The sequence below is a fragment of the Dermacentor andersoni genome, chromosome 1 (genome assembly GCF_023375885.2).
Source record: "Dermacentor andersoni chromosome 1, qqDerAnde1_hic_scaffold, whole genome shotgun sequence".
In the NCBI taxonomy this organism is placed as follows: Eukaryota; Metazoa; Arthropoda; class Arachnida; order Ixodida; family Ixodidae; genus Dermacentor; species Dermacentor andersoni.
Window position 1 is genome coordinate 118,871,541 of NC_092814.1, and position 25,300 is coordinate 118,896,840.

Genomic DNA, 25,300 nt, shown 5'->3' on the forward strand with positions numbered 1-25,300 from the left:
CGAACAAGACTAAACAAGGCAGCCAAATACGAGATCTCCACACTCTTCCCGTCCTGACCCTGCAGTCTTATCAACCGAACAATGGAAGCACTGGAGCTGCCTGGGGTGAACCGTTCTGGCTGCTGGATGGCGATCTGCGAGCTATAAACGCTAGCGACAGCACGGGGAATACGATCTCGTCATGCAAATATCTCCTTGGCATTGGCTTTGACAGCGGGGGTCAGAGGAAAGCTGACCCAGGCTTTCTACCGGCCAACAAAGTAATTGCGGGATTGGATCGGATTGGAACAAACTTTATTTGTGCCTGCAGTTGGGCGCTCGCGCTCCCCGACGAGGGCCTACGTCATCTACGAGGTTGCCGTTACTCGGCGCAGGTCTCTGCTCGCCGTTACCGGCTCGCTGGTTCCCTGCCTTTCGGGCGCCCCGAGGACCTGCTGGACGGCCCAGAGCTGTTGGTCTTGGTCGTAGCTCTTCGCGGCTGCTTCGAGCCGCGGTGGGATCGTTCTTGATCTTGCTTCCTCTGGATTTTTGATGCAGTCCCACAAGATGTGCGTGTAATCTGCCTTTTCCCTCCGGCAGACCCTGCACTTATCGGTCGAGTATGTCTCGGGGTACATGCGATGAATCAGTCCCGGACTCGGTAGCGATCTGGTATGGAGCTGTCTCAGTAGTCCCGCCTCCGCTCGACTCAGCCTCGGATGCGGGGGTGGGAGAGTCCTGCGAGCCAGGCGGTGGGCGTTCGTGATGTCGTTGTAGTCCGCCATGCGGTCCTTGGCTTCGAACCACGTCGGACTGTCTGTCGCCAGCAGCGCTCGCGCCGCTGCGTGTGCCGTCTCATTGTGGCTCTCATTAAGTTCCGACACGTCGCCCGCGTGCGCCGGGAACCACTTGATTCTTACTTTTCCGTCTTGTAGTTTGGCCGCTCGCAGTACGCGCTCGGCCTCCCTGCAGATTTGGCCTTTGGCGAAGTTTTGCACCGCCTGTCTCGAGTCACTCAGCACCGTGTAGCAGTCTCCGTCGGCGATGGCCAGGGCGATGGCTACCTCCTCCGCTTGTTCCGCTCCGGCGCTTCTCACGCTCGCTGCCGTCCTCGTGGCGCCGGTTGACGCCTCTATGACGACCGCTGCGAAGGCAGCGGTCGTCATAGTATTCGGCCGTGTCCGTTAGTCGTTAGTATTCGGCCGCGTCCATGTACCGCGCGTGTTCGTCGTTGGCATGCTGGTCGATGAGAGCCTTGGCCCACGCCGCTCTAGTTCCCTTGTAGAACTCGGGATTCATGTTCTTGGGTATGGGGTCGATTCTGGTCTGCCGTCGGACCTCTTCGGAGACGGGGAGCTTCATCTCCGCCTCCTTCGAGCGTCCTATTCCCAGGTCGTTCAGTATCTTCCTCCCGGCTTTGGTCGTGGACAGGCGCTCCAATTGAGAGGTCCGTTGCGCTTCGACTATTTCTTCGAGAGTGTTGTGTATCCCGAGTTGTCAGAAGCGGTTCGTGCTCGTGGACTCGAACAGGCTCAGCGCCGTCTTGTACGCTCTTCTGATGATTTCGTTGATTTTGTTGCGTTCGTGTTGCAGCCATCTGTGGTAGGCTGCAAAGTACACGACGTGGCTGATGATGAAGGATTGGACAAGCCTAATTAGGCTCTCCTCTCTCATACCAGCCTTCCGGCAAGTGACTCATTTGAGGAGTCGAAGCGCGTTGGCCGCCTTTGCCGTGAGACGGGAGATGGTTTCGCCGTTTTTTCGTTGCTTTTCGATGACCATGCCTAGGATCCTGATTTTGACGACCTCGGGGACCACGTTGCCGGATTTGGTCACGATTCTATTTTTTTCGTATTCGCGTTGTCTGGTCTTGCCTCTTCCGTTGTTGATAGGTGGGAGTACGAGAAGCTCCGATTTGCTCGGCGAACATCTCTGTCCGGTGCCTTCCGGCTGGTATTTTATCGCGTCGACGGCGGCTTGCATCGCGTCCTCGATGTTGGCGTCGCTGCCGCCGGTCACCCACAGCGTGATGTCGTCCGCGTAGATGGTGTGCCTGATGTATTCGATGTGCGCGAGCTTTTCGGCCACTCCGATCATTACCAGGTTGAACAGCATCGGCAAAATGACCGATCCCTGCAGTCTGCCGGTGCTCCCGAGCTTCTTCTCTTGTGTCTGTAGGTCGCCTGCTCGTAGCTCGGCTGTCCTGTCTGTGATGAAGTCCTTTATGAAGTTATAGGATCTTTCGCCCATGTTGAGCTTGGATACTTGAGACAGAATCGCCGAGTGTTTCACCTTATCGAAGACACTCTTTAGGTCGAGCCCCAGGATTGCCTTGTTTTTGTGAGAGAAACTTCGTGGACAATGTCGGCAACAGCGATCTAGGCCATTCCGATTAACATTTGGCTTTCGACAGACCTCTGGAAGCTGCAAGCCCGTGGCGATGAACTGTATAGCGCGCAATTCCTTCCTCTCCATGGAATGGCCACTGGTACGCTTGTACCCGAGTCTCCTCCAGTTCGTCGCGTCGCCTGCAAAACGTCTTCTTCGAAAGCCGGCAGTGGTGGTGGAAATAATTTTCCGTCATCTCTTTCCGTCAGCACCCGCAAATTTCCTAATTTCGTCGCACCACCTAGTCTTCTGTCGTCCTCTATTGCGCTTCCCTTCTCTTGGTACCCATTTTGTAACCCTAATGGTCCAACGGTTATCTAACCGGCGCATTACGTGACCTGCCCAGCACTATTTTTTTCTCTTTATGTCAATTAGAATGTCGTCTATACCCATTTGCTCTCTGATCCAAACTGGTCTCTTTCTGTCTCTTAAGTTATGCCTAGCATTCTTCGTTCCATTGCACTTTGCGCAATCCTTAACTTGTTCTCAAGCTTCTTTGTCAATCTCCAAGTCTCTGCCCCATATGTCCGCACCGGTAAAATGCACTGATTGTATACCTTCCTTTTCAATGATAACGGTAAGCTTACAGTCAGGAGCTCACGATGTCTGCTGTATGCGATCCAACCCATTTTTATTCTTCTGTAAATTTCCTTCTCATGCTCAGGGTTCCCTGTGATTAGTTGACCTAGGTAAACGCACTCCTTCACAGACTCTAGAGGATGACTGACGATCCTGAATTCTTGTTCCTTTGCCCGGTTATTCATCATTACCTTTGTCTTCTGCATATTAATCTTCATCCCCACTCTTACACTCTCTCTGTTAAGGTCCTCAATCATTTGTTGTAACTCGTCTGCAGTGTTGCTGAATAGAAAGTGTCATCGACAAACCGAAGGTTGCTGAGGTATTCGCCGTCGATCCTTAGTCCTAAACCTTCCCAGTTTAACAGCTTGAATATTTCTTCCAAGCATGCACTGAATAGCATTGGAGAGATTGTGTCTCCTTGTCTGAGTCCTTTCTTTATAGATATCTTCCTCCTTTTATTGTGTATAATTAAGTTGGCTGTGGAATCTCTGTAGATATTTTCCAAGGTATTTACGTAAGCGGTCTGTACTCCTTCATTACGCCATGCCTCTATGACTACTGGTATCTCTACTGAATCAAATACGTTTCCGTAATCTATGAAAGCCATATAGAGAGGCTTATTGTACTCTGCGGGTTTCTCGATTACCTTATTAATGACATGGATGTGATCCACTGTACAGAATCCCTTCCTGAAGACAGCCTGTTCCCTTGGTTGACTAAAGTCCAGTGTTGCCCTTATCCTATTGGAGATTATTTTGGTAAATATTTTATATAATACTGGGAGTAAGCTAATGGGCCTCTAATTTTTCAGTTCTTTAATGCCTCCCTTTTTGTGGATTAGTAGAATATTTGCATTCTTCCAGTTTTTGGGGACCCTTGCAGTTGATAGACATTTCGTATAGAGAGCCGCCAGTTTTTCAAGCATTATGTCTCCTCCATCTTTGATTAAATCGACTGTTATTCCATTTCCAGGAATCCATTTCAAGGCCGAGTACACGCAGAGTTGAAGCCTCGTGTAATGGTTGCTGAGTTAACTGAAGAGGCCGGAGTGCCAGTAGACGGCGCCCATACTTGTTCGCTACTGACATGTACGTCGTCTTGTCCTTGGAAATGTCAAGGCCTATCTGAGCACACCAGTTGTGCGTCATGTTTAGGGCCTCTTGGAGCGCTTCTTCTTGGTGGCAGATTTAAGGATCAACTGACCAGACAGTGATGTCATCTGCGTACATTATGCACTGTGCGTTATGTATCGTGGCTAGCTTCCAAGCTAGTGGAAGGAGAGCAATATTGAAAAGGACTGGTGCGAGCACAGATCCTTGTGGGACACCCCGATGTGCGACGAACTGACCTACTGCTTGGCCAGCCAGGCGAATGGAGAAGGTGCGAGCGCACAGGAAGGCTTCGACGAATGTGCAGACACGGCTAGGGAACTGAAGCCAATGGAGAATTCCGAGAATTGCTTCATGACTCACATGGTCGTACGCTTTACGAATATCCATTGCCAGAATCGTGCGAATTCTTCGGGAGCGGACTCCGATGAGAACCATAGAAGATAGGTACGCAAGGCCATCCTCTGCGCCTAGATGAGCACGGAACCCGATTTGGTCAGGATGAAACCATGAGTACCGCTCGAGCCACCATGTAATACGTGTCGCGAGCATACGCTCCATCAGCTTGCCTGACGTTGAGGTTAGTGCTATTGGGCGCATATGAGCGATATCATCTTGGGGTTTTCCGGGTTTGGGAATAAGGACCGTTTCTGCATGCCGCCAAGAATCGGGAATGACTCCTGTAGCCCAAGCTTCGTTTATGGCCCCCAACAGCACTTCGAGAACCTTGCCTTCCGTGTTTTTATAAAGTTCATACGGTATGCCATCCGGTCCTGGTGCCTTGCATGGCTTCGACAGGTCTATTGCCGCTAAAAATTCCGCCATAGTGAAGGCAGCTTGTATACCCTCGATGTCGGAGAGCGTAGGCGGCGTGCCTGCGACCGCGGGAAGGCAGTTTTGAGCAACGAAGGGAGGCGATGCTGTGTCCAAAGCCGGAAAAAAGGTGTGGGCGACAGTTTCTGCGAATACTGCTGGTGTCTGGCCCGATGCCAATAGGGCGCAGGCTGCGGGCTCTGGAGGGCGCCGACCACGTTCCATTACTCGGAAGGTGCGCCAAATGGAGGCATTGGACGACGAAGGTCCGAAAGAAGAGCACCATGCAGTCCATCCAGCGGCCACGTTCTAATCGGTGTTCATGGCGCCGAGCTATTGCAGTAAGGCGTTGGGCCTCTAAGCGAAGGGTATTTGATGCAGGGTCACTTTCTGATGCAAGTTCTGCTTATTGGCGCGACGCCCAGAAACGCAGAAGTTGCAAATCAGGAGCGGTTCGCGATACATCAGCCCACGACGTACGTGTCGCCTCAACTAATGCCGCCTTAAGACAATGGGCCGGGTCCAGCATGGAGTTGGATACATTGCTTTCTGATACCGCCCTGTATTGATCCCAGTCCACCACTCGACATAGTCGGCGGAGGCGGCCTGTTCCGCCCGAAGATAAGCCAAGGTGAATCGGATGATGGTCGCTACCCCAGCAATCGGGTTCACATGACCACGAGACGGTCGTCCTTCCTAGCCACCAAGATAAGTCCGGTGAGTGTGGCGGCGCGCGAGGGTGGTCACGCCGACGAGTAGGCACTGACACATCATTAAGCAGAGTGAATTGGGCGTCCATAAATGTGTCCAGCGCACATGTACCACGCGCACTGGAAATAGCCTATCCACATGTGATGCGGGGCGCGTTAAAATCTCCTGCTATCATAATGGGGCAACCAGGATGTTTCCGTCGTAGGTGCGCCAACCAGCCGAGACACAACCGAGCCGCACGACCGCTGTAGGAGCGGGCATAGTACCAAACGATGATAACGTCCGTGCTTTCGAGACGAACCAATACGGCCACGACTTCTTGCCATAAAGTACACCACCGGGAAAGATCAACGCGAGTCTAATGAAGAGTGCATCTTACATACGCTTCAGCCTTTCCTGGAGGGACATAGGGCGTAGCACTCCTGCGATCCAACATTGAAGGCGATGAGTATGCCACAAATCCTGGAATATGGGCTCTACTGCTTCTTGAAGCAGTAGAGCACAAACACGCAGCTTCCCATATCTGAGACGCTGACGCAGCTCTCCGACCTTCCCCGCGAAGCCGCGACAGTTCCACTGTAAGATGCCTTCTGGCACACTTGAAGACGTAGCAGCCATCATAGATTTAGTTTGGCCAGTAGAATCGAGGTGAGATGCCGGAGCTGTTGCGCAAGGGGAGCGCAGGAGTTCTTGGGGTGAAAGAGGCTTCGACACAGATGCCAGGTTAGCCATATGAGCAGGACTAGACGTCGACGACGAATGCGACGGCCGCGCTCCGTCACGACGACGCCGGAGCACTGTACGGCGTTCCTTGAGACGTTGGATTTCCTTTTCAAGGTTGGCCAGGCAAACGTCGATCTCGAACTCTTCGTCTGCCAAAGGAAGCGGCGTGTCTTCTATCGATTGTGATGCCCGTTGTGGTCGTGAAGTGGACGACCTAACAGCTGCGCTATAGGTACGAGTGGCAGCATCACTTGTCGCTGTACTTGCTTTTGTCACCTGGCTAGCGTCCTCTTCCAGCGAGGCCAGAACGGCGTAACGGTTGTACACAGGGACTTGTTCCATTGATGAATCTCGAGGGGTCCTTGCTGGCTGTCGAGAATGGCGTTGTCGAGCCTTCTTAGTGGCCTTCAACTTCGTAGGACACGTCGTGGAAGTGATGTCATGATCGTTTGTTTGGCATAGGCCGCATCTAAACGATGCCGATGGTTCAGGCTCCATGGTGTCGTCCTTAGGTGGGTAGGGTCAGGATGATTTCATGTGTCCCTGTCTAAAGCAAGAGTAGCAGTACACAACGGAAGGCTTGAATGGACGCGGGCGCAGTACGCAGCCGTAATACAGGATACGTTCAGGTGGGGAATTAGGACCTTGAAGCGTGATTAGGCACGTACGACCGCTGCCTAGGTAGCGAGCAGCCACGACCTTGTGTGTGGGACACGATAGTTCCTGCAGGAGCCTCTCGGTTTCTTCGTCAAGGTCAACGCCATTAACCACGTAGCGTCTTAAACCGGTACCGCTGGCGAGGTACGCCTGGACTGGAAGGACACACTCTTCCAAAACTTGTATTTGTTGCAGTTCTTCGAGTTTATAAACTAGTGCCATAGCAGATACCCATACTGAGACCGTATTAGTGGGTTTGTGTAGAGCAAAACCTTGAAATCGCGAAGTCTCGAGGCAGGCGTCCAGGGCCGCTTGAATGATACGGTTGTGCAGATTGGACATGTCATATCTAGCACGAGGCTTGATAACCACTTTGTACCACGATGTCGTTGGCGACTCCGGAGACGTGCGTGTCGGTCGTGCGGGCAGGCCTTGTGATGAGCGAGGTCTTTTCGGGGCTGCTGGAGCTACATTTTCATCCGATGGAAGGCCAGTAGCTTCCTTCGTTCTCTTGGCTGAGGTGTGCGCCACGACAGCAGGGCTGTTCTGCTCCATGTTGGTGGTATCCATGCTCAGGGTACCGCCTTCGCACGTTGCACTTGTCCCCACGAAGGAGACGCTCCTGACTTGGATGGCAGTTGCATCGGCAACGCTCCGATCTTTCGACGCAGCGGACAACAGCTTGGATGCTCCGCGCCGACGCGGCGAGTGCCGCGGGGGCACTCGCACTCGCAAAGCCGCGCAAGAACTTGAGTTGGACGACGCAGCAGGAGTGTGTAGATGACGACGGACCTTGTAGATAGCCGCCAGTAGTAATTACGAACCGCCAAAGCGGTTCATAAACAACAGAGTTCCAGTAGCGGAAAAAAAAAAAACAGTAAACGGGGCGAAAATGCGGAGCTACGGAAAAACACGTCCGAGCGGAACGAGCACTGGAAACGCCCCCCCCCCCCCCCTCATCTCTAGTTATAGGAGGAGTTTCTGTATCCTGTTCATTATCGATTCGAATGTGGTTCTCCTGAGTCCTCTGGGTACTGTACAGGTCAGTATAGAATTCTTCTGCTACATTTATTATGCCTTCGAGATTGCTGATCTTTCAGTGCATACATCTTGGTTTATTCTTGCCAAGTTTTTTTCTCACTGATTTCAGGCTGCGTCCATTCTTTACGGCTTCCTCAGTCTTTCTCACGCTATAATTTCGAATATCACTTATTTTCGCCTTGTTGATCAGTTTTGACAGATCTGCGAATTCTATCTTATCTCTTGAGTTGGACACTTTCATTCTTTCTCGTTTCTTTATTAGGTACTTTGTTATTTGGGAGAGTTTGCCTACTGGTTGCCTTGGCGCCTTGCCTCCCGCTTCACTTGCTGCCTCTGAAGCCAGCCTCGTTACGGTTTCATTCATTACCTCTTTGTTATCATCATCATCTCTCTGTTCGAAGCCTGCAAATTTGTTTGCAAGTACCAGCCTAGATTTGTCTGCTTTTACCCTTACTGCCTCTAAGTTCATCTGGTTCTACTTGACCAATTTTCCTATTTCTCTCTTCAAATTGAGGCGAATCTTAGCCCTCACTAACCTATGAGCACTGCACTTTACCTATCACTTCTAGATCCGGCGCTATGCTGGGATCGGCAGTAAGTATGAAATCAATTTCATTCCTTGTTTCACCATTAAGGCTTTTCCAGGTCCACTTTCTGTTGCTACGCTTCCTGAAAAAGGTGTTCATTATTCTCAGCTTATTCCTTTCTGCAAATTGTACCAGCACCTCTCCTCTAGCGTCTCTAGAATCGACGCTGTAGTTGCCAATTGCCTGTTTACCCGCCTGCTTTTTCCCCACTTTTGCACTGAGGTTACCCATTACTACTGCATACCGAGTTTGCACTTTTCTCATCGCTAATTCAACATCTTCATAAAACTGATCTACTTCCTCATCGTCGTGACTGGATGTCATCAGGTTATTAAGGCGAAAGCCTTGACTCGTTGCAATGACTCATACCCGAATAAAGCGGCGTCTGCTCCAGTGAAATAAAAAATATCATCATCACGAATGGCACATACCCCTGTAAACAAGCAAAAATGCAATGGCTGAATATGAATGAAGAAACGAAAGAAAGATAGAACGAAAGTGGAAACTAAGGAAAGAATGAAAGAAACAACGAAAGAACAAGGAAAGAACGAAAGAACCTTTAGGTAGTGCATTAAGTGCTCGCATGTCTCGTTGAGGAGGTCGAACTAGAGCGCCATACGTTTACTTCACAGTGTGGCTCGTTATGTCTTGCAAGAAGTCTGACCCCTCCTATGGTATAACTTAATGCATTACCATGTGTGCAGCAGGCTTTCGCCTTCACGTGTTACATGAGTGTAGCATGCTGTTGAACTTTTCTTTAAACATGAAATGCTTTTAGCTCCCGTTGTCAGCGACCTTGAAATGACCTTTTGAGCCAATAGCCAGAACCGTTATCCGGGCACTCAAACGAGAACATCAGGGCAACTTGCGAGAAAAGAACGAGATCACCCAGGCAACCAGTCGAAGCTTAAGAAATGCTGTTTCCGTCTTCCAGCGCTTTGTACAGGACTGCATTACATACGCTAGCTACTGCCGAAACAGGTTACAAAAAATATTGTTTCCGAGTTCTTCCTCATGTTTGTTCGCAATATCCTCAAGCTGTAACTTCCAGTAGGCTGAAGTTTTATTCATCAATGGCGACGTTAAAAAGGCAGATACAGGGCACCGTACACATGATTGTCGTCTTTTGGCGCTCAGACAGGGTTGCCTGTGCAACGCCAGCGGTCCGTGAGTTTCGTGGCGCGGGTTTGGCGCCGACTCGAGAGATGGCGCCACGCTGCGTGACCAAGCCGACTGCGTCCGGCGCGCAGCGGATGGCTGTTTGGCCGAGACGACGCTTGCAATAAGGTTCAGTTCAAAACAGGTTCGTATGGTGTGGTGGGGTGTGCGGCTGCGAACATGCACTACACCCATTTTAAGATTGTGGCTAGTACCGTATACAACCAGTCTGCTTTGTCGGTAGCCATTTCATGCTTAAATCTACTCTCGAATATGGGCGAGCCATATTTCTTTTTCGTGTTGTTTCCTGTCATGAAACATTTTACAACTTTAAAATAACGGTTGTGCCCTAATGCATGATATGTAAATTTTGCTTAGTCCATCTTGACTTTTGCGTTTCTCAAAACGACTGCGAACAATATGCTATTGTTATTATTGTTGTCATACGTCTACAGTTTACACACATACAGTGTGATCCTTTTCAGGTTTTATGGAATTTTTAAGAATCGCCTATGGCAGATGCCATAATTCTTGTCCTTGAGCTGAATTACTCGAAGAGGCGGACATTACTAGAACGAGAAAGCGAAGCGCATATTCAACTAAGTAACCAAAATATTTTGAATTAACTTCCTAATCAATTGCTTTACGCCACATATTGCAATTTACGAATTGTAGCCGGTGATCTTGCAAGGCGTATTCACTTGAAATGAATCTCCACGATGACACCAGTTTCGAGATATTATTTACCATTGTGTGGAGCGAAATACGTAGGCGTTCCTGTTTTGTGCTTAATTGTCTAAAAAAGCATTCTGTTAAAAAAAAAGTAAGTGGAACAACAGTGCATTTTTAGTGCAGGTTTGATGGCGCATATCTCCAAACTGGCGCCGTTCTGGAAATTCATTCCACGTGGCCACGCCTTGTAATCGCACCCGCTACAATTCGTAAATTACAATATGTGCTGCAAAGTAACTAACTCAAAGTATAATTAGTGGATTTTTCCTAATTAGTTGAATATATGTTTCGATTTCTCGTGTAATAAATGTCCGCCTCTCTGAATAATCCAGCTCGAGGACTAGAATTATGTGATCTGCAACAGGCTATTCTTAATAATGCCACAAAACTTAAAAATGGTCACCCTGTATTGCGATACTCCGTTTTGAGTTGCGTAAGACACCCAGAATAGTATAGTAAACATTTAATAATAAACGCTCTCCATCTGTGCCTTGAATAGATTGGCCGATAGGCCATTCACAGAAGCAACGGTCTTGGGAGCCTGGCCTCACAGCTCATCAGCCCAGAAAGCCATTCGAGCTCTTTTGCAGTACCTGAAGGCGAGAGACTTGAGGACCCGAGTTTAGATATGCTGCACCTGGCTCAGTGCATATGAAAGTGCGATCTCGACTCATGTCTTCTCTCTCTCTCTCTCTCTTTGTTTCACTGCCCCTCCCCACGGATAGGTTAGCAAACTGGACAAAGTCTGGTTAACCTCCTTGCCTTTCCTTCTTCCCTTCCTTTCTAGTAATAAGCGCGGACTAGCATACTTGGACCGCGACCGGAGTGCCGCCATGCAAACAGTAATGATTTGAGTTACAACTACCATACAGGCCCGGACAGTTGATGATGACGACGTACTTTAGGAGGTACTAGTCATTACCAGCCAATTGTAGCCCAGAACTGACCGAAACTTGCAACTGTTCACCATATGCTGTCTACTTTACAATCACAGTTCACTTGTGTTTTTCACTCATTTCAGAACAAATTTCGTTTCAAGAAACATTTTTGTTTTCACCGTCTTGACACGAAGACTAGCCGAACTGGACACGTTGCGAAACTTGATTGTCGTTTTGCTCATGATTAAAGGAGTTCGAGGTTAATCAAAGAGTAATTTTTTCTACCATATTTTTTCTCGCAAGCCTTCTTGAGCCAGAGCTGCCCCCCCTTTTTTTTTTTTTTTTTTTTTAGAACTTCAAGGGCGGAAGTGCGCCTGTGCCACTCGAACGCGCGCGCACCCAGCGGCATTTCTCGTTGGGCACCGCAGGCTCTCGGTTAGTACTGCGCACGAATGAACACGTGCACAACTCGTCTTCACGTCGTCGTCGGCGCTGAGCAAGACTGCAGGCCGCGGAGCGATGCAGCTCGTTTGTGTGCCCGCGGTGTCGGGTTCACACCGCGGCCGGCGCACCCCTCGCACGCGATGTCGTCGCGGGTAGCAGACGTGTTCTCCCATCAGCCGCACGTCCGCGCGCGCGATTCTGCGGCCAGTTCGTTAGCGAGCGCGGGACGAGCACACCTGCTGTCGATCAGCGGCCGGGCCCGTTCCCGCGAGGGTAGGGGGGGGGGGGGGGGTGCTGCGCGCGCGTGAGCTACGTCGGGACGCGCGCACGTGCCCGCAGATCGAAGCGGTCCGGGCGCATATTTTGGGACCTTTCGATCGGCAGTCCAGATGAGGCGCGCTACCAGCAGCGGGCGGTGTTGGCCAGGAGGCTGGGCCTGCTGCTGCTCTGTCCGCGCGCCGCGGCGGAGACGACGTGTCTCTGTTTGATGAAGGACGTTCGCGCGCGAGGCCTGGCGGGCCGGTCGATTCGCGCCATCCGGCCTCGCCAGTAGTGGCTCGGTCCGCGTGTTATGCCTCGTACGGCACTCCGCAAACGTTTCGGGCGGTCGCCCCCATCCCCCTTCCTCGCTGAAACTGCGCCGCTTTATAGATGGCGACTTCGAATGGCAATATTCGCACCCGATGCGCCCCCGCTTTCTGCTTGGCTGGCTGCTCCGTGCTCGAGACCCGGTGGCTGTTCCCGCTGGTGGAGGAGTACAGTTAACGTGATAACAACGTTATTACACCGTGAACACGTGCGCAAACTCAATGAACTGTGTGTATAACAGTCTCGAGTGAGGAAACAAACCATAGTTGCAAAGTTGCGTGCTGCGCTGCTCATGTTCTTGTTTTTGTGGGTCGTTAGTAGGTGCGCCGGCCTTGTCTGTGCGCAACCTTGGCTAAATTGTGCTGGTGGTATTGCCTTCCAGATATAACGGGTGATCACAAACAGCAAGTTCCCGTAAGCTGCTTGTGCTGCATTATAAATCTACGATCGCGTATTGAACAACCCACTTCTTTTTGGTCTACTAGTTTCTTATCATGCGCCGGCGGTGAGTGGCCGATCTTGGCGATAGGGGGGGCGCAGCGTAGTGAGACACAGGGGTGAAGGTCAAAAAGAATGGAAGACGACAAAATCATTTGAAGATGCGGCCCCTGCGGGACGCACATTCACGACTTCGCTTACGTAAACGCTGTCTGCGATTAGTCAGCGCCGTGGCAATAGTCTCATTATAGTCCGATCCTTATGATTGCCGGGTTGGCACCCAAACTCCGGCAGTTGAAAAAAGAACGCAAGAAAAGTCCCGTGTGTTCAATAAAGCAAGTCACAAGTCGGAAAGGTGATTGTAAAATCTTAAAGACAGTAAAAGTCAGGTGTAATGAAATTTGGCTAACATCTCTGTTTATCACGCGCATACAAACTGAATAACTTGCCTCAATTCAACTGGATGACTTTTGGTTTTATGTATTTTATGGGTGGTATTTTTAACTTTTCGGTAACTAGCAGTGGTAACTTTAACAGCGGTGACTAGCAGTTCCAAAGTCATTGTGGTGAACAATGACCTTGAAAACATTTCCGGTATTCTCCTACGCGCTCAGCCCATTTCCACCACTCCCCAACTGCCAATTGAATTCGTCTTGTCCTCCAAGCTGCCTTGACTTTCAATGATTTCGAGGGCTCCAGAAAAAGCTTAGCACATACGATATTTCGAAGAGCGGAGTGGGATATAGCCCTTGTCGACCGCGTGCCTTTCTGTCAGTGTATTTCTGACCTTGAAGCCTTTGCCATTCCAGGAATAAATGACAGGTACATGCTGTTGCATGCGATGGTTGCGTTTTTTGGTTGCGGGAAGAAAAGTAACTCAGCTTCGGCAAAGCGAAGGACTGCGCTGCACGTATTATTCTGGTGGCTATCGAAGCGGTCAATAGCAGTAACATAAGTAGTTCGGCAGTAACAGTGAAAGGCGCACGTGCACTGCTGTGTTTGCTGAAGGAGAGCAGTGTGATAACACAGCAACGCCCATTGGTTTAAACGGAAACAAACATGGTGAGACTGGCCATATAGTAAGTCGGAACTAATTTTTACATATGCTGCCTGAAAGCGAGCCATTCTTATTTTATGCCTAAAAATTACTGAGCAGGAGTTATCTGCCCTGTGAGCTCACTCAGATACGGGTGCCCCCTGAGCAGCGATCGTAACTATCTTGCAGTATAATCATTCGGGAGCGTCCTCACACCCATCGTTCTGTCTCACTTCCAGCCTCCAATAAGTGTCTTTAATGCGATTAGCATACTTAGCCTACTTCAGCCACGTTGTATCTATCTATCTATCTATCTATCTATCTATCTATCTATCTATCTATCTATCTATCTATCTATCTGTCTGTCCGTCCGTCCGTCCGTCCGTCCGTCCGTCCGTCCGTCCGTCCGTCCGTCCGTCTATCTATCTATCTATCTATCTATCTATCTATCTATCTATCTATCTATCTATCTATCTATCTATCTATCTATCTATCTATCTATCTATCTATCTATCTATCTATCTATCTATCTATCTATCTATCTAACCCCTTCACGGCCACTTTCTCTTCAATAAAAAGAAATAAGAAATACTTTAAAATTTGGCGGACGCTTAAGCTTCGCCTTTAAGAGCGGAACGCCATAGCATTCAAATATCCCTGAGTGCTTCTCATGCTTCCCAGCAACTGCAGCTTATGTAACCGTAATGTTTACTGGGAAATACTGGCAGCGAACGCTATGCACGAAGGGGCGAGCTTTGTGGTTCCCCCCCCCCCTTTTTTTTTTTTTGATGCTGTGCAAGGAAACCAGGAGGCCGCGCAGCTCCTGCTAAGGCGCGATTTATGCTCGAGCCGCCTATCGCCGCAAGCCGCACCGCACGCGTGCGGTCGCGGGAAAAATTGCACGTATCCAGCACTTGTGCACAAATTACCATTTACACTGTGTGCACAGTGTATACCTTACACATTGTAAACCGAAATTTGTGCACAAGTGTTTGATACGGGCAATCTTTCGCGCGACCGCACGCGTGCGGTGCGGCTTGCGGCGATAGGCGGCTCGAGCGTAAATCGGCCCTAAGACAGACCTCAAAAGGCATCTGGAAAACGATATCGCCTTAAAAGGGGTTTGTGTTTGAGTCACGATTTTTGTGATGCATTTTACTTTGACAAATTCAATTAGTTCAGTAAGTTCATTGCTCTACACGGAGTGCCTGCATGTTTGCGTATGCGTTGTTCGGAATTATTATTCCCGAAACGACATGTTCACGCTGGATTTTCTGCGACACGGTGCCCTTGACGCACAATTCCTTCAAGCACAACAGCCCGACACTTTAGCACTGTGACACGAATGCCTGCGGGGAGCGTGGGATTAATTCACATCGTTAGCACGTACCGTCGTGTCACCTGCGCAATCTCGGAGGCCACGCAAAATGAGTGGGGCTTCGTGCGCCCGCCGCTAAATGGCGCAAGTATCTAGAGGAAAGCGTGGTACACCAAGGAAGAAGAAGCATGTGCTTGCTGCGATAAAGCTAGGGAAGCGATGAAACACGTTCTGTTAGACAGCGAAGATATCTACGCGGCTGTCTGTTTAGGCTCCTTTGGCCTCCTTGAAGCCCTTGGGTTCAGTGATAGAGATTAGTAAAAGGCGATTGGAGGTTTGTTGACAGAAAAGTAGGGAGACCACAAACAACGGAGGCGTACAAAAACAAAGTTCTTAGTAGTGGTTCAGAAAGTTTGATGCTGGAAATTCTTTGTGTGTGTGGGTGGGGTGTGTGTGTGTGTGTGCGTGTGTGTGTGTGTGTGTGTGTGTGTGTGTGTGTGTGTGTGTGTGTGTGTGTGTGTGTGTGTGTGTGTGTGTGTGTGTGTGTCTGTGTGTGTGGGTGGGTGGGTGGGTGGGTGGGTGAGTGGGTGCGTGCGTATCTGTGTGTCTGTCTGTTTCTTTTTTCCCCCAAAATATAGGTAGGTCACCAGACAAAATAGAAACAAAACCTTGGTGGCGCAACCCACCACTCAGTTCTAAAGGGGACGCTCATACCATCCATCCTTCCAGCGTGAAATAGGAGCCCGGCTGCAGTACACGCCTCATGCATGACGCGTTCCAGCGTTGGCAATACGGTGTGTCGCTACATTGCCTGAATCATAATCCACTAGAGTCGACAGTCATCATAAGTCCCTTTATCTCTCATACATATTCGAAAGCAATATTCGACAACTTCGATTAGCGAATTATTGGATCGCATATGGATCGAATAGCTGGCGCTCTTCGATTCGTATTCAAAATTTCGAATATTTGCGCACTCCTGTAGTGCAAAGATTTCTAGAAGGGTACTTCACGGCATCATTACTTATGTTGCAAAGAAAGCGCATTGCAGGAGAAAATGGTTATGCAAGTGCATTATCGAAAACAATAATAACAATTTAAAGTCGGAGTTGTTGATTTCCCTCATCTTCGATGAGAACTAAACGTCTTTTCTAATGCTACCTGATTATTAACCAATCTTTAAAATTGGGTGTGCGCCATCAGTAAAAGAAAACATACAAACCAACCAAATGTTCAGGTGGCGGATATGAATAACTGTTCAGTAGCATGAAAAATTAAAAATGACACAAAGTAAACAAAGGCAAGCTAATAATTGAACCTGTACAGGCCGCTTCAATAATATAATTCGGCTCACAGCCTTGCGTCCTCCTTCTAACTTCAATAGGTTTTCTTTGAGGTGGTTTTTTTTCTTCAACGTTTCTTTGGTGGCAGTAATATCAGCCACACATTGTGGCTTACGGCATAATTGCATTTCTGTCACCAATTTCCTGCATATCGAGCTCCTTTTACGTGTGGGGGTTTACCTGTCTAATATCTTGGTTGTGAATGTTACTGCGCTTTTGGCAGCATTTTATGATATTGCACCTATCGAAGTAAGTAATAGCCAAGCTATCGCAATCTTTCTTTCTTTTTATAGTCTAAAGAAAGCATGCGTTACCAACACGTTCAACCTTCTACTGAGGTGTCCAATTTTCGCAGGTTTTAAATTAAAGACACAAACATTGTGTTTGTTGCATTCTAAAGTACAGCGAACGCAGCTTAAATTGCTTTATACGTCCAAAGTGCACGAACAAGTGGGCTCTGCGGATCATTGAATTCAGTTTTGAAAATATCTCTAGGCCTAGGTCAGTGCCTACATTAACTATTAAGCGGCGAAAGTGAAGCGTGTGAAGCGGCAATTTGTTGCGTCCCTTGGTTCGGAAATTTAAAAAAAATGGATGATTTTCTTTGAGGAGCAAGTTAGTAAAAACAATCCTAGCTCTCTCTCTGCGCTATCGTTTTCCTGATGGAGCGTAAAGTTTTTATTATTATTATCATTGTTACACTTATCTCTCGAAGACGTGGGAAATAAAGCGTATTCTAGCCAAAAATGTACGCGCGTACAGAGTGTGTACCGTGATGCGTGCTGGCATTCCATCACTCTGCCTTTTGGCCGACCAAAAGCTGTTCACAGCTACTCATGGCGGTGCGTTTTCGTGTAGCTGCTCAATAGAGACTTGCCGTTACCTATAGTCACAAAACTAGACATTGGGACACCGAAAATTGAGCTTCCAAGCTGAACGTCAGCCATGCAGAAAACATCGTTACGAGCGTTCTGTCGCGAGACGACGACTTGTCAAAGTCTCGTCGGATCCAAAGCTGCGCTCATGCGGCCGGGGGCTCGTCCACTTCGCCAGAGCTTTCCGAGAATCGGCGGCCTGCGCCACTGCGCGCCGCGGAGCGCCGGCCGATTCGAAAAACGCCGCACCGCGTGCGCCGAGACACGCGGCCGCACGTCGCGAGGCGCCGCGTCGTGCGGCCGCGCGGCGCCCCTGCGTGGGCCGGACTGGCGGCGGCGTTCCGCGGCGCTGGGGCGCGGCGGCTGCGGCAGCGCCGCCTGCGTTGGGTGCGCGCAGCCGGCGCTGGGCGCGCAGAGGCCGCGGTGCTCGCGAGCTGCACGAGCTGCGCCAGAAGGGGCCGCCTGCCACTGAGCGTGCGCCGCCGCGGGCCAGCCGGGCCCCGCAGGAGCCGCCGGAGAGCCGCCAGTAGGACCCCACGCAACAGGGAAACCATGGCCACCAGCGGCGTAGAGGTAAAGGAAAAACCCGTTACCCCAACCGCGCATCGATCCGCGACCAGCCTCCATCTTGAACATGGCGCTTCCCTGACGGCCATGCTCAGCGGGCCGGCCCCAGCCGGAGGGGCCCCAAACGACCTACGGGGACGCGGAGTTTCCCCCGAGGACCCCGAGGCTCCGCGCGAGCCTCCGCGGCTCCCCGACCTCCGCGCGCCGTCACGCCTCTCCCTGCGCGCGCGCACCGCGCTAATCGGTCCCGCGCCAGAGTGCTCGCCACAAGATCACCCTGGTGCGACTACCATGCACACGCCGGCGAGGTCTTCGCGCGTGAAGCCCTCGAGGGTCGCGACGTCACCCCAGATTCGGTGCCCCGGAGCGTTCGTTGCGTGCTCTGACCTAAAGTGGGCGGGAACCCTGCGCAATCACGGACGCACCGAAAGGCAGTGCGGCACTAACGGACCGGACCGATAGATCAAAAGCGGCCGGAAGTTCCTGTGTTTGGATTCTGGGCACTCGGTAGCTTTAATAGCCGGCTGTACATAAACATAATAAACTACATGAATGAACAGTGTGTGCGCCCGCTGCCGCCTGATATACGAATGTTTCTCTTACAATAAGAACGAAATCCTGAGTGCGCAAACATAAACAGTTCAATTATTGCTACCCACGGTGTTTGTTATCAACAAGCATGCAAAATGGCGTGTTTTCTGAATAGTTCGGGTGTATTCCGATGTGCATGACCACTTTCCTAAGCATGTTAACTATTAACAGGTGATTAGCAACGCTGATGGAAAATATAGAGTTGTATATCGAATCCACAATCCGGCAAGACTGAACAATTGCATTCAAACGGCTTCTACGACAACGTTGTAAGTAACATCACTCTAGCTCCTTTAAGGTTCACGTAGTGCTGTTGTTTGTATATATTGATATTTGCAATCTTCGCCACTTCTTGTCAGTGCTTGAACTGACATTACCAATCCAGGAAAAAAAATGCAAAACCCAGAGTGCCGAGAAACCTTCCTCGTGATAATTGTGTTTTCAGTCGAGCGCTGCTCATTTAACCTACTGTTGCCAGCCAACAGATTTATTGACTGTGGCCGACTTTGCTCTTTGGATACTTCTGTTAACAGACGTGATTTTTAAGGTGCGACACTTTGTACGGTAGAACGTAGCGTATTGATGAAGACTTGATTGTTTTCATTCGAGCTAAACAACGTGAGCGTTCCTTCATAGCCGCTCCAACATTCTGTTGTTTGTCAGCGCCTAGACGCAAGCAGCCCATAAATTAAGCTGGCGGAGCCCCCCCCCCCCCCCCCCCCAAGGTATTAACGCAGCTGCCTAATGAGGGGCGCTTTCCATCCTAAATTTCATTCGTGCAATAAGACTTATTTTGTACTTAGCTCTTCTCATCCATTTACTGCTACTTCGCGACCCTCCTCTCTCTGTTTACCTTTGAATGCATCTGCTCTATTCCTGTCCGCTTTGTGCATTTGAAGGCCAACACTTCCTTTTTTAGCAACACATCCCTAGGCTGGGAAAGAAAGTATGTTGTATGCGATTTTTTGTCATTCTTTTTGTTTTTTTTAGAAACGCGGTAAGCAGCAATGTTTTGCTGTTCCCATCTCCGTACGCGTCCTTAGAACCTACAGATCTGAACGCTGCAAACGAATATATGTAGCATTGTGGACAAGAAAATTGAGTGAAATCTAATTTATTTATGGTGATGTCGTTCAATCTCGAAACCCACAGAGCATTTTGCTTTCCAATTTATCGATGGAGTATCCGGTTGAGTGTAGCAGTCGGACAGCTCATAAGCGAAACAACCCCGACAATGTTGCGTCTGCATGTCATGTTTGTACATTAGCGATATTTACAAATGCCTCGATCTTCATCTAGCCTAGTGAGCTCTAACGCGACTGAACAAACAAAGCCAGCTAGCGGATCTTTCGCTGTATACGCAAATGGCCGATCCGCAAATGGTCTAACCTGAGTGTTTGGTTTGGGGTAGAACATGCAGTAACGATTACCCTTATTTCGGGCGTCATTATCGTGAGTCTGTAATACAGCAATTTTTCGTGATCTGAATGACGTTACTTAACATATGCTCTGACAAGTGCTAAATAATGTCATCGGGCACGTTAAAACATGCTGTATTCGACGTGGAGGTTCTACTTTGCTATGTACTGCCTACAGCCTCGCATATTAAACAAAGTGAACAGAAATAATCTGCGAAACATGTTCTTGTGTCTAGCTCCGTTATATCGAAAGTGCTTGTCTAATCGAAGAAATAGGAATAAACTTCGCAAGTCTCTGATATCGGTTGAGATAATCGGGACGTTGGATGCTCACAGAAAGCCTTTGGCAACGCGCTGAATGTGGTACGTTCTCGCGTTTTTTATTTTTTTAGCTTCTACGAGGTGTTTTGTCTTATTTCCTTTTTACGCTCGGCGTCACCCAAACACACAGTTCAATCGTGACTTGTTCCAAATGGGCCTGTTTAAGGTGCTGTTTCTTAGTGGATGTAGCCATCATTTTTTAAGAGCAAGAGTGGCGAAGTATAAACCTTAGATGCGCCTTTTGTTTCTTTGTTGGAGGAAGCCAGTGCACTTTTAAGCAATTCAGTGACGAACTACTGCGGGATGTTGTTCGAAATCTGCAAGCAACCACAACTTTCAGGCACGTTTAGCGAGTTATGACGTAAAGACATGCAACAGCACAAGTTAGCCGATTCAGCATCTGAGACCGACGCTGCGTCTGAAGCGGTCTTACATGATGAGCCGGCGCTTGAGGCACAATATGTTGCAAAATATTATCTACCTAACAAGATATTACAGTACGTTTGCACTGTAAAAACAGCGTATAGTGACTTAGTTATAGACCAGAATCGTTATAGGCTGTCTTAACGCACTACCATGGTCGATATTCGCAAAGCTTGTATTACAAAACAGAGTTCCTTTATTGGCTGGCGCTCTGGCACTCTTTACCCATGCTAGCGATAACCGTGATAACAAGACAGTCGCTGCATCGATGGCCAATCATGGATGTCATTTACCATAAGAGAGGTTTTGTGAATGCGCACCCAGATCACTGTCTTCTGTTTTCATTTTTTTTTTTTTCATACAGCGATATCCTTGTCAGGTACCGCATTTCTTAAGCAGCAGCTTCGTAGGGTATATTTACGAAGTATTTTGGCATTGCGTCGAGAGGCTTCGGCGCGTCTGTTCCACGACGCCCCGTTACCGCGAAGTTATCAAGGAGCGAAACGCGTACCGTGAGGTTAGCCTCTTTGATTGGCCACCGCATCAAACCCATTTCGGCTCCATGGGATTGCGGCGCGGCCACCACGTAATGTCAAATAGACTCGATCTTAGGGGGGCCTTTGACAACGTTCGTCACGGCAGCATCCTGGCAAACCTGAGCACCACGGATTGCGGGCACAAGGCATTCGCCTACGTCAGAGATTTCCTCTCGAAGCGTCAGGCCCTCCTTAAGATCGAGGACGAGGAATATGGCCCATACACCATGGGCACACGGGGCACTCCCCAAGGAGCGGTCTTGTCGCCACTCCTTTTCAACATTGCCATGATGCAGCTTCCACAACAATTGGCCCGGGTGGAAGGCATCCAACACGCACTTTACGCGGATGACATAACAATTTGGACTACCGAAGGGAGCGTTGGGGAAATGGAGGACCGCCTCCAGCGGGCCGCCTCCATCGTCGATAGCTATGCTATCCACTGTGGTCTCCAATGCGCTCCTGCGAAATCGGAACTTCTTCACATTAAAACCAATCCCAAAGGCAACACGAGTTTGCGTCTCTTTCTGATGGGAGGTCCCATTAGAGAGGTCGAGGAGATCCGGATCCTGGGTCTGTTCATCCATCACAGACTCAGCCCGGAATCCACTATCGACAAACTCAAACGCATAGGCGAACAGGTCGGACGTATGATCCACCACGTTTCCAACAAACGCGGCGGGTTGCGGGGCAGGGACGCGCTTCGGCTCGCCCATGCCTTCGTAACCAGCAGGATCCTATACTCCGTACCCTACCTTCGAACTACAAAGAAACACCATGAACGCATCGACGCCATCATAAGGAAGGTTACAAAGCGAGCTTTGGACCTCCCGGTGGCTACCGGCAAAGCTAAGTTGTTGGCTCTAGGTGTGCTTAACTCCTACCAGGAGTTAAAGGAGGCCCACCTTGTGAACCAGTACACGCGACTCTCGCAGACGGTGTCCGGGCGCCACTTGCTAGACCGCTTGCACATACAACACGAGTGCATTCCAGAGGAGACATGCAGGCTTCCGGAGCTCTGGCGTCACAAGCTCTGGGTCCCTCCACTCCCGCGCAACATGGACACGCAGACACATGAAGGCAGACGAAAGGCGCGCGCTCGGGCTCTCGAACACCAATATGGATTAAAGCAGGGTGTATACTACGTTGATGTGGCAGGGCCGTCGCCCACTGGATTCTACACGGCTGCCGTAGTTCACCAGGACCAACGAGTTAACGGACTTTCCTACTGCGCTTTCAACTCCGCGCAGGCCGAGGAGGTTGCTATAGCACTTGCCGCCTCGGACCCGAATTCGAAAGTAATCAGCACAGATTCGCGCAGAGCCTGTGAGCACTACCTGGCGGGCGAGGTATCACCTTTAGCCTACCGCATTTTACAGCGAGCCGTGAGGGAATCGGACCCCTCACCCAAACGCATTATTTGGACTCCGGGCCACCAGGGCCTTAGAGGTAACGAGGCTGCGGACGCGGCCGCCCGAGCGCTTACCCACCGGGCACCTCAACCAGACTCTTCCCGCTCAGAGATTAGACAACCGCTTCTGCGGTTCAGGGAAATTCTGGCAGACTATTGCGAACGTCATCGGCTTTTCCCGGTCCCTGCTAAGGGCCTGAGTAAGGCCGATGAACGAACACTGCGGCGCCTGCAGACAAACACCCTGTTGTGTCCTGCAATAGCAAAACATTTTGACCCAAAAGTTGATGGACGATGCCCTCACTGTGGGGAAGTCTCCGATAACTTTCACATGGTGTGGGCATGTCAGATGAATCCGTCCCTTCCCCCCAACCCTTCCCCCACTAGAGAGGCATGGGAGGCAGCCCTACTCAATTGCTCGGCGCTGGAGTCCCAAAGGGCTCTAGTTCAACGGGCGCGGGTAGCAGCTTCGTCCAGTGGGGTCCCAGACTAAGGACTCCACCTATGTAAAGGGCCATGTTTGGCCTGCAAACTCTCAATCCGTTGAATGAACGTTTTTCATCCATCCGGGCGTCGTCAGATCGCGAATACGCCGGGAAGACATTGCAGCCTTACGGCGCTGCAGTGCTTAAAGCGCAGAAAACGATGATTTGGCATAGCTTTCATCATATAGTCCGGAGAAAACTGCACTTATCGCCGATTTACACTCTTAAAAGGAAGGGAAATTCCACGGAAAAGAGAAGGTGGCCACTTTCTTTGAACTGCTGAAAGTTATAGCTACGAATGCCTTCCCAGTCCGTTTAGTCCATCTTTGTCCACTATATCCCGTAGGAAACATATATAATAACCAGTGCTGCCGTTCTGTCTTGTTGGTGTGACATATAATAATGTTTCTAAGGAATACAGAGAATATAAAGAAAGGAAAGTAAGAGGCAGGGAGTAGGAGGAAGAAGGAAATGGGAAGGGGGAATAGAAAGATCAGAGAGTTATAATTCTCTCAACCCATGCACGGGTGCACGTACCCGCATACTACTGCGACCCCACAAGGCCTGGGGCGCTATAACGTAAATCTATTCCAAACTTTTCTATTAGAGTTCTGCAATAAGCCCTCCGCGATGGGTCAAAAACTTTTTTGAACCATCCCCACTTCGTCTGTCTTTCACGCGACGTCACGAAAACCGCGATAGCTCCCAATCTGATATGACGTGTACACACTGATTATGCATGATTCGACCGAACAAAAGAAAAAGATTATTTCTGATTCGACACCGTTTTGCCATTAACCCTCTGCCACTGGTCAAAAGGTTTCAGCTGCACCCACTTCACCTGCCTGTCACTCGACGTCACAAAACCGCGAAAATTCATTGCGTCAAAGTGACGTGTACGCGTTAAAGATGCATTAATATGCCGAAGAAAACCGGATTTTTTTCTAAATAGCCGGAGACTGCCCCGTTCCGAAAGGAATTGAAGATGGCTGCCGCTGAGTGCTCAGGCACTGGCTACTCGCACCTGCCGGAGAGCATGGTTTCTTTGCGTATAATAAAACATTTTGCGTGGCTGTATAACGTTATCGAGCCATTTTGGCACGCATACGACATCGCTGTGCCAACGCTTCTTTACTGAAGATCTGTTTTAGCGGCAATTTTAACTGTCCGTTGCACGCCACCGCGATATCAGACAAACCACCGCAAGCTAAGTAAGGGAAAGCGGACCAATCGCAAACGCCGACACCAACCTCTTCATCCGCTTATCTATTTTAGTGCGCTGGCTCGGCCCCATCGAATCCCTCTCCACTTTAGCGTGCTCCTCTTCTCTTGTCAGCCAATCAGATAAGAAAAACCGCTCAATGTAGGCAATGTTATTCGTTTTGAAAGCAAGCAAAAGTGACCTCTTATAAACGAGGAGACCGTTTGATTGGGCTGTTCAGGCAACGCTGCGGGTCACCTCCCGATGATTGCGTCGGCGGTTACGTAAATTTGACGTCAGCAAATCGGAATAAAACATTGGAGTAGTCTTGCGTTATAGGGCCCCTGATTGTCATATGATGCGAAGAAAATATTTGGCTGCTCCGCAGTGCGGTATGAGCTTAAATTTTTGTTTTCTCAACCACACTGACACTTTTATTACTCTGCACGTCCTCTCACAATGGATATAAAACATTTATTGAAAAACATTTCACACTCTTTCCAAAAGTGTGTCGACCACTTTGTTTCAGTCTCCTCCCCCCCCCCCCCCCCCCCCCAAAAAAAAAAAATTTAGCCAGAACACTATGGGCTCTTAAAGGTTGACACATATTCTGAGAAACAACAGCGAGTGTAAGGAAACTGTAACTGAGTGTTCTTATGAGTAAAGTGCAGGGCCCTCGGTAACGGCAACTGAGATGTTCGGGGCGCTAGACAAAAGCTGGGATAGTAGGTTTTATAGGGTCGGCGTACCATTTAGAAAACGACAGGGCGTGAAAGTGCAGTCAAGGGGAAATGAAAATCAAACGGTACAGTTCTGAAGCTTAGTAAAAAAGAAGTAAGAATGTTCGATGCTAGATGTCAAATAAGTGTACCTTGTGCTTTCAAGTGCAATGATAAGCGGATTGTACACAGAACGTATAAATCAACCACATTAATATGGTGCCACAG

General features: G+C 49.5%; 2 protein-coding genes and 1 pseudogene across 10 annotated transcripts in view; 2 read left to right on the forward strand and 1 right to left on the reverse strand.

Moving 5' to 3' along the window:
• Positions 1 to 25,300, forward strand: part of cac (calcium voltage-gated channel subunit cacophony) — a 674,132-nt gene that overhangs the window by 459,107 nt on the left and 189,725 nt on the right. Inside the window, exon 1 of one of the 9 annotated variants that reach the window (XM_050193698.3) lies at positions 17,813 to 17,973. The exons of the other annotated variants lie outside the window; for them this stretch is intronic. The gene's annotated coding sequence lies outside the window, so the exon portion shown is untranslated. Of the gene's footprint in view, positions 1 to 17,812; positions 17,974 to 25,300 lie in introns of those variants that run through there. 9 annotated transcript variants of the gene reach the window in all.
• On the reverse strand, positions 348 to 2,229 carry LOC140215442 (uncharacterized; annotated as a pseudogene).
• On the forward strand, positions 20,665 to 23,230 carry LOC126545740 (uncharacterized). The gene has a single exon (XM_072286796.1). It carries the CDS (start codon positions 21,283 to 21,285, stop codon positions 23,158 to 23,160), a length of 1,878 nt encoding a protein of 625 aa, XP_072142897.1. The 5' UTR covers positions 20,665 to 21,282; the 3' UTR covers positions 23,161 to 23,230.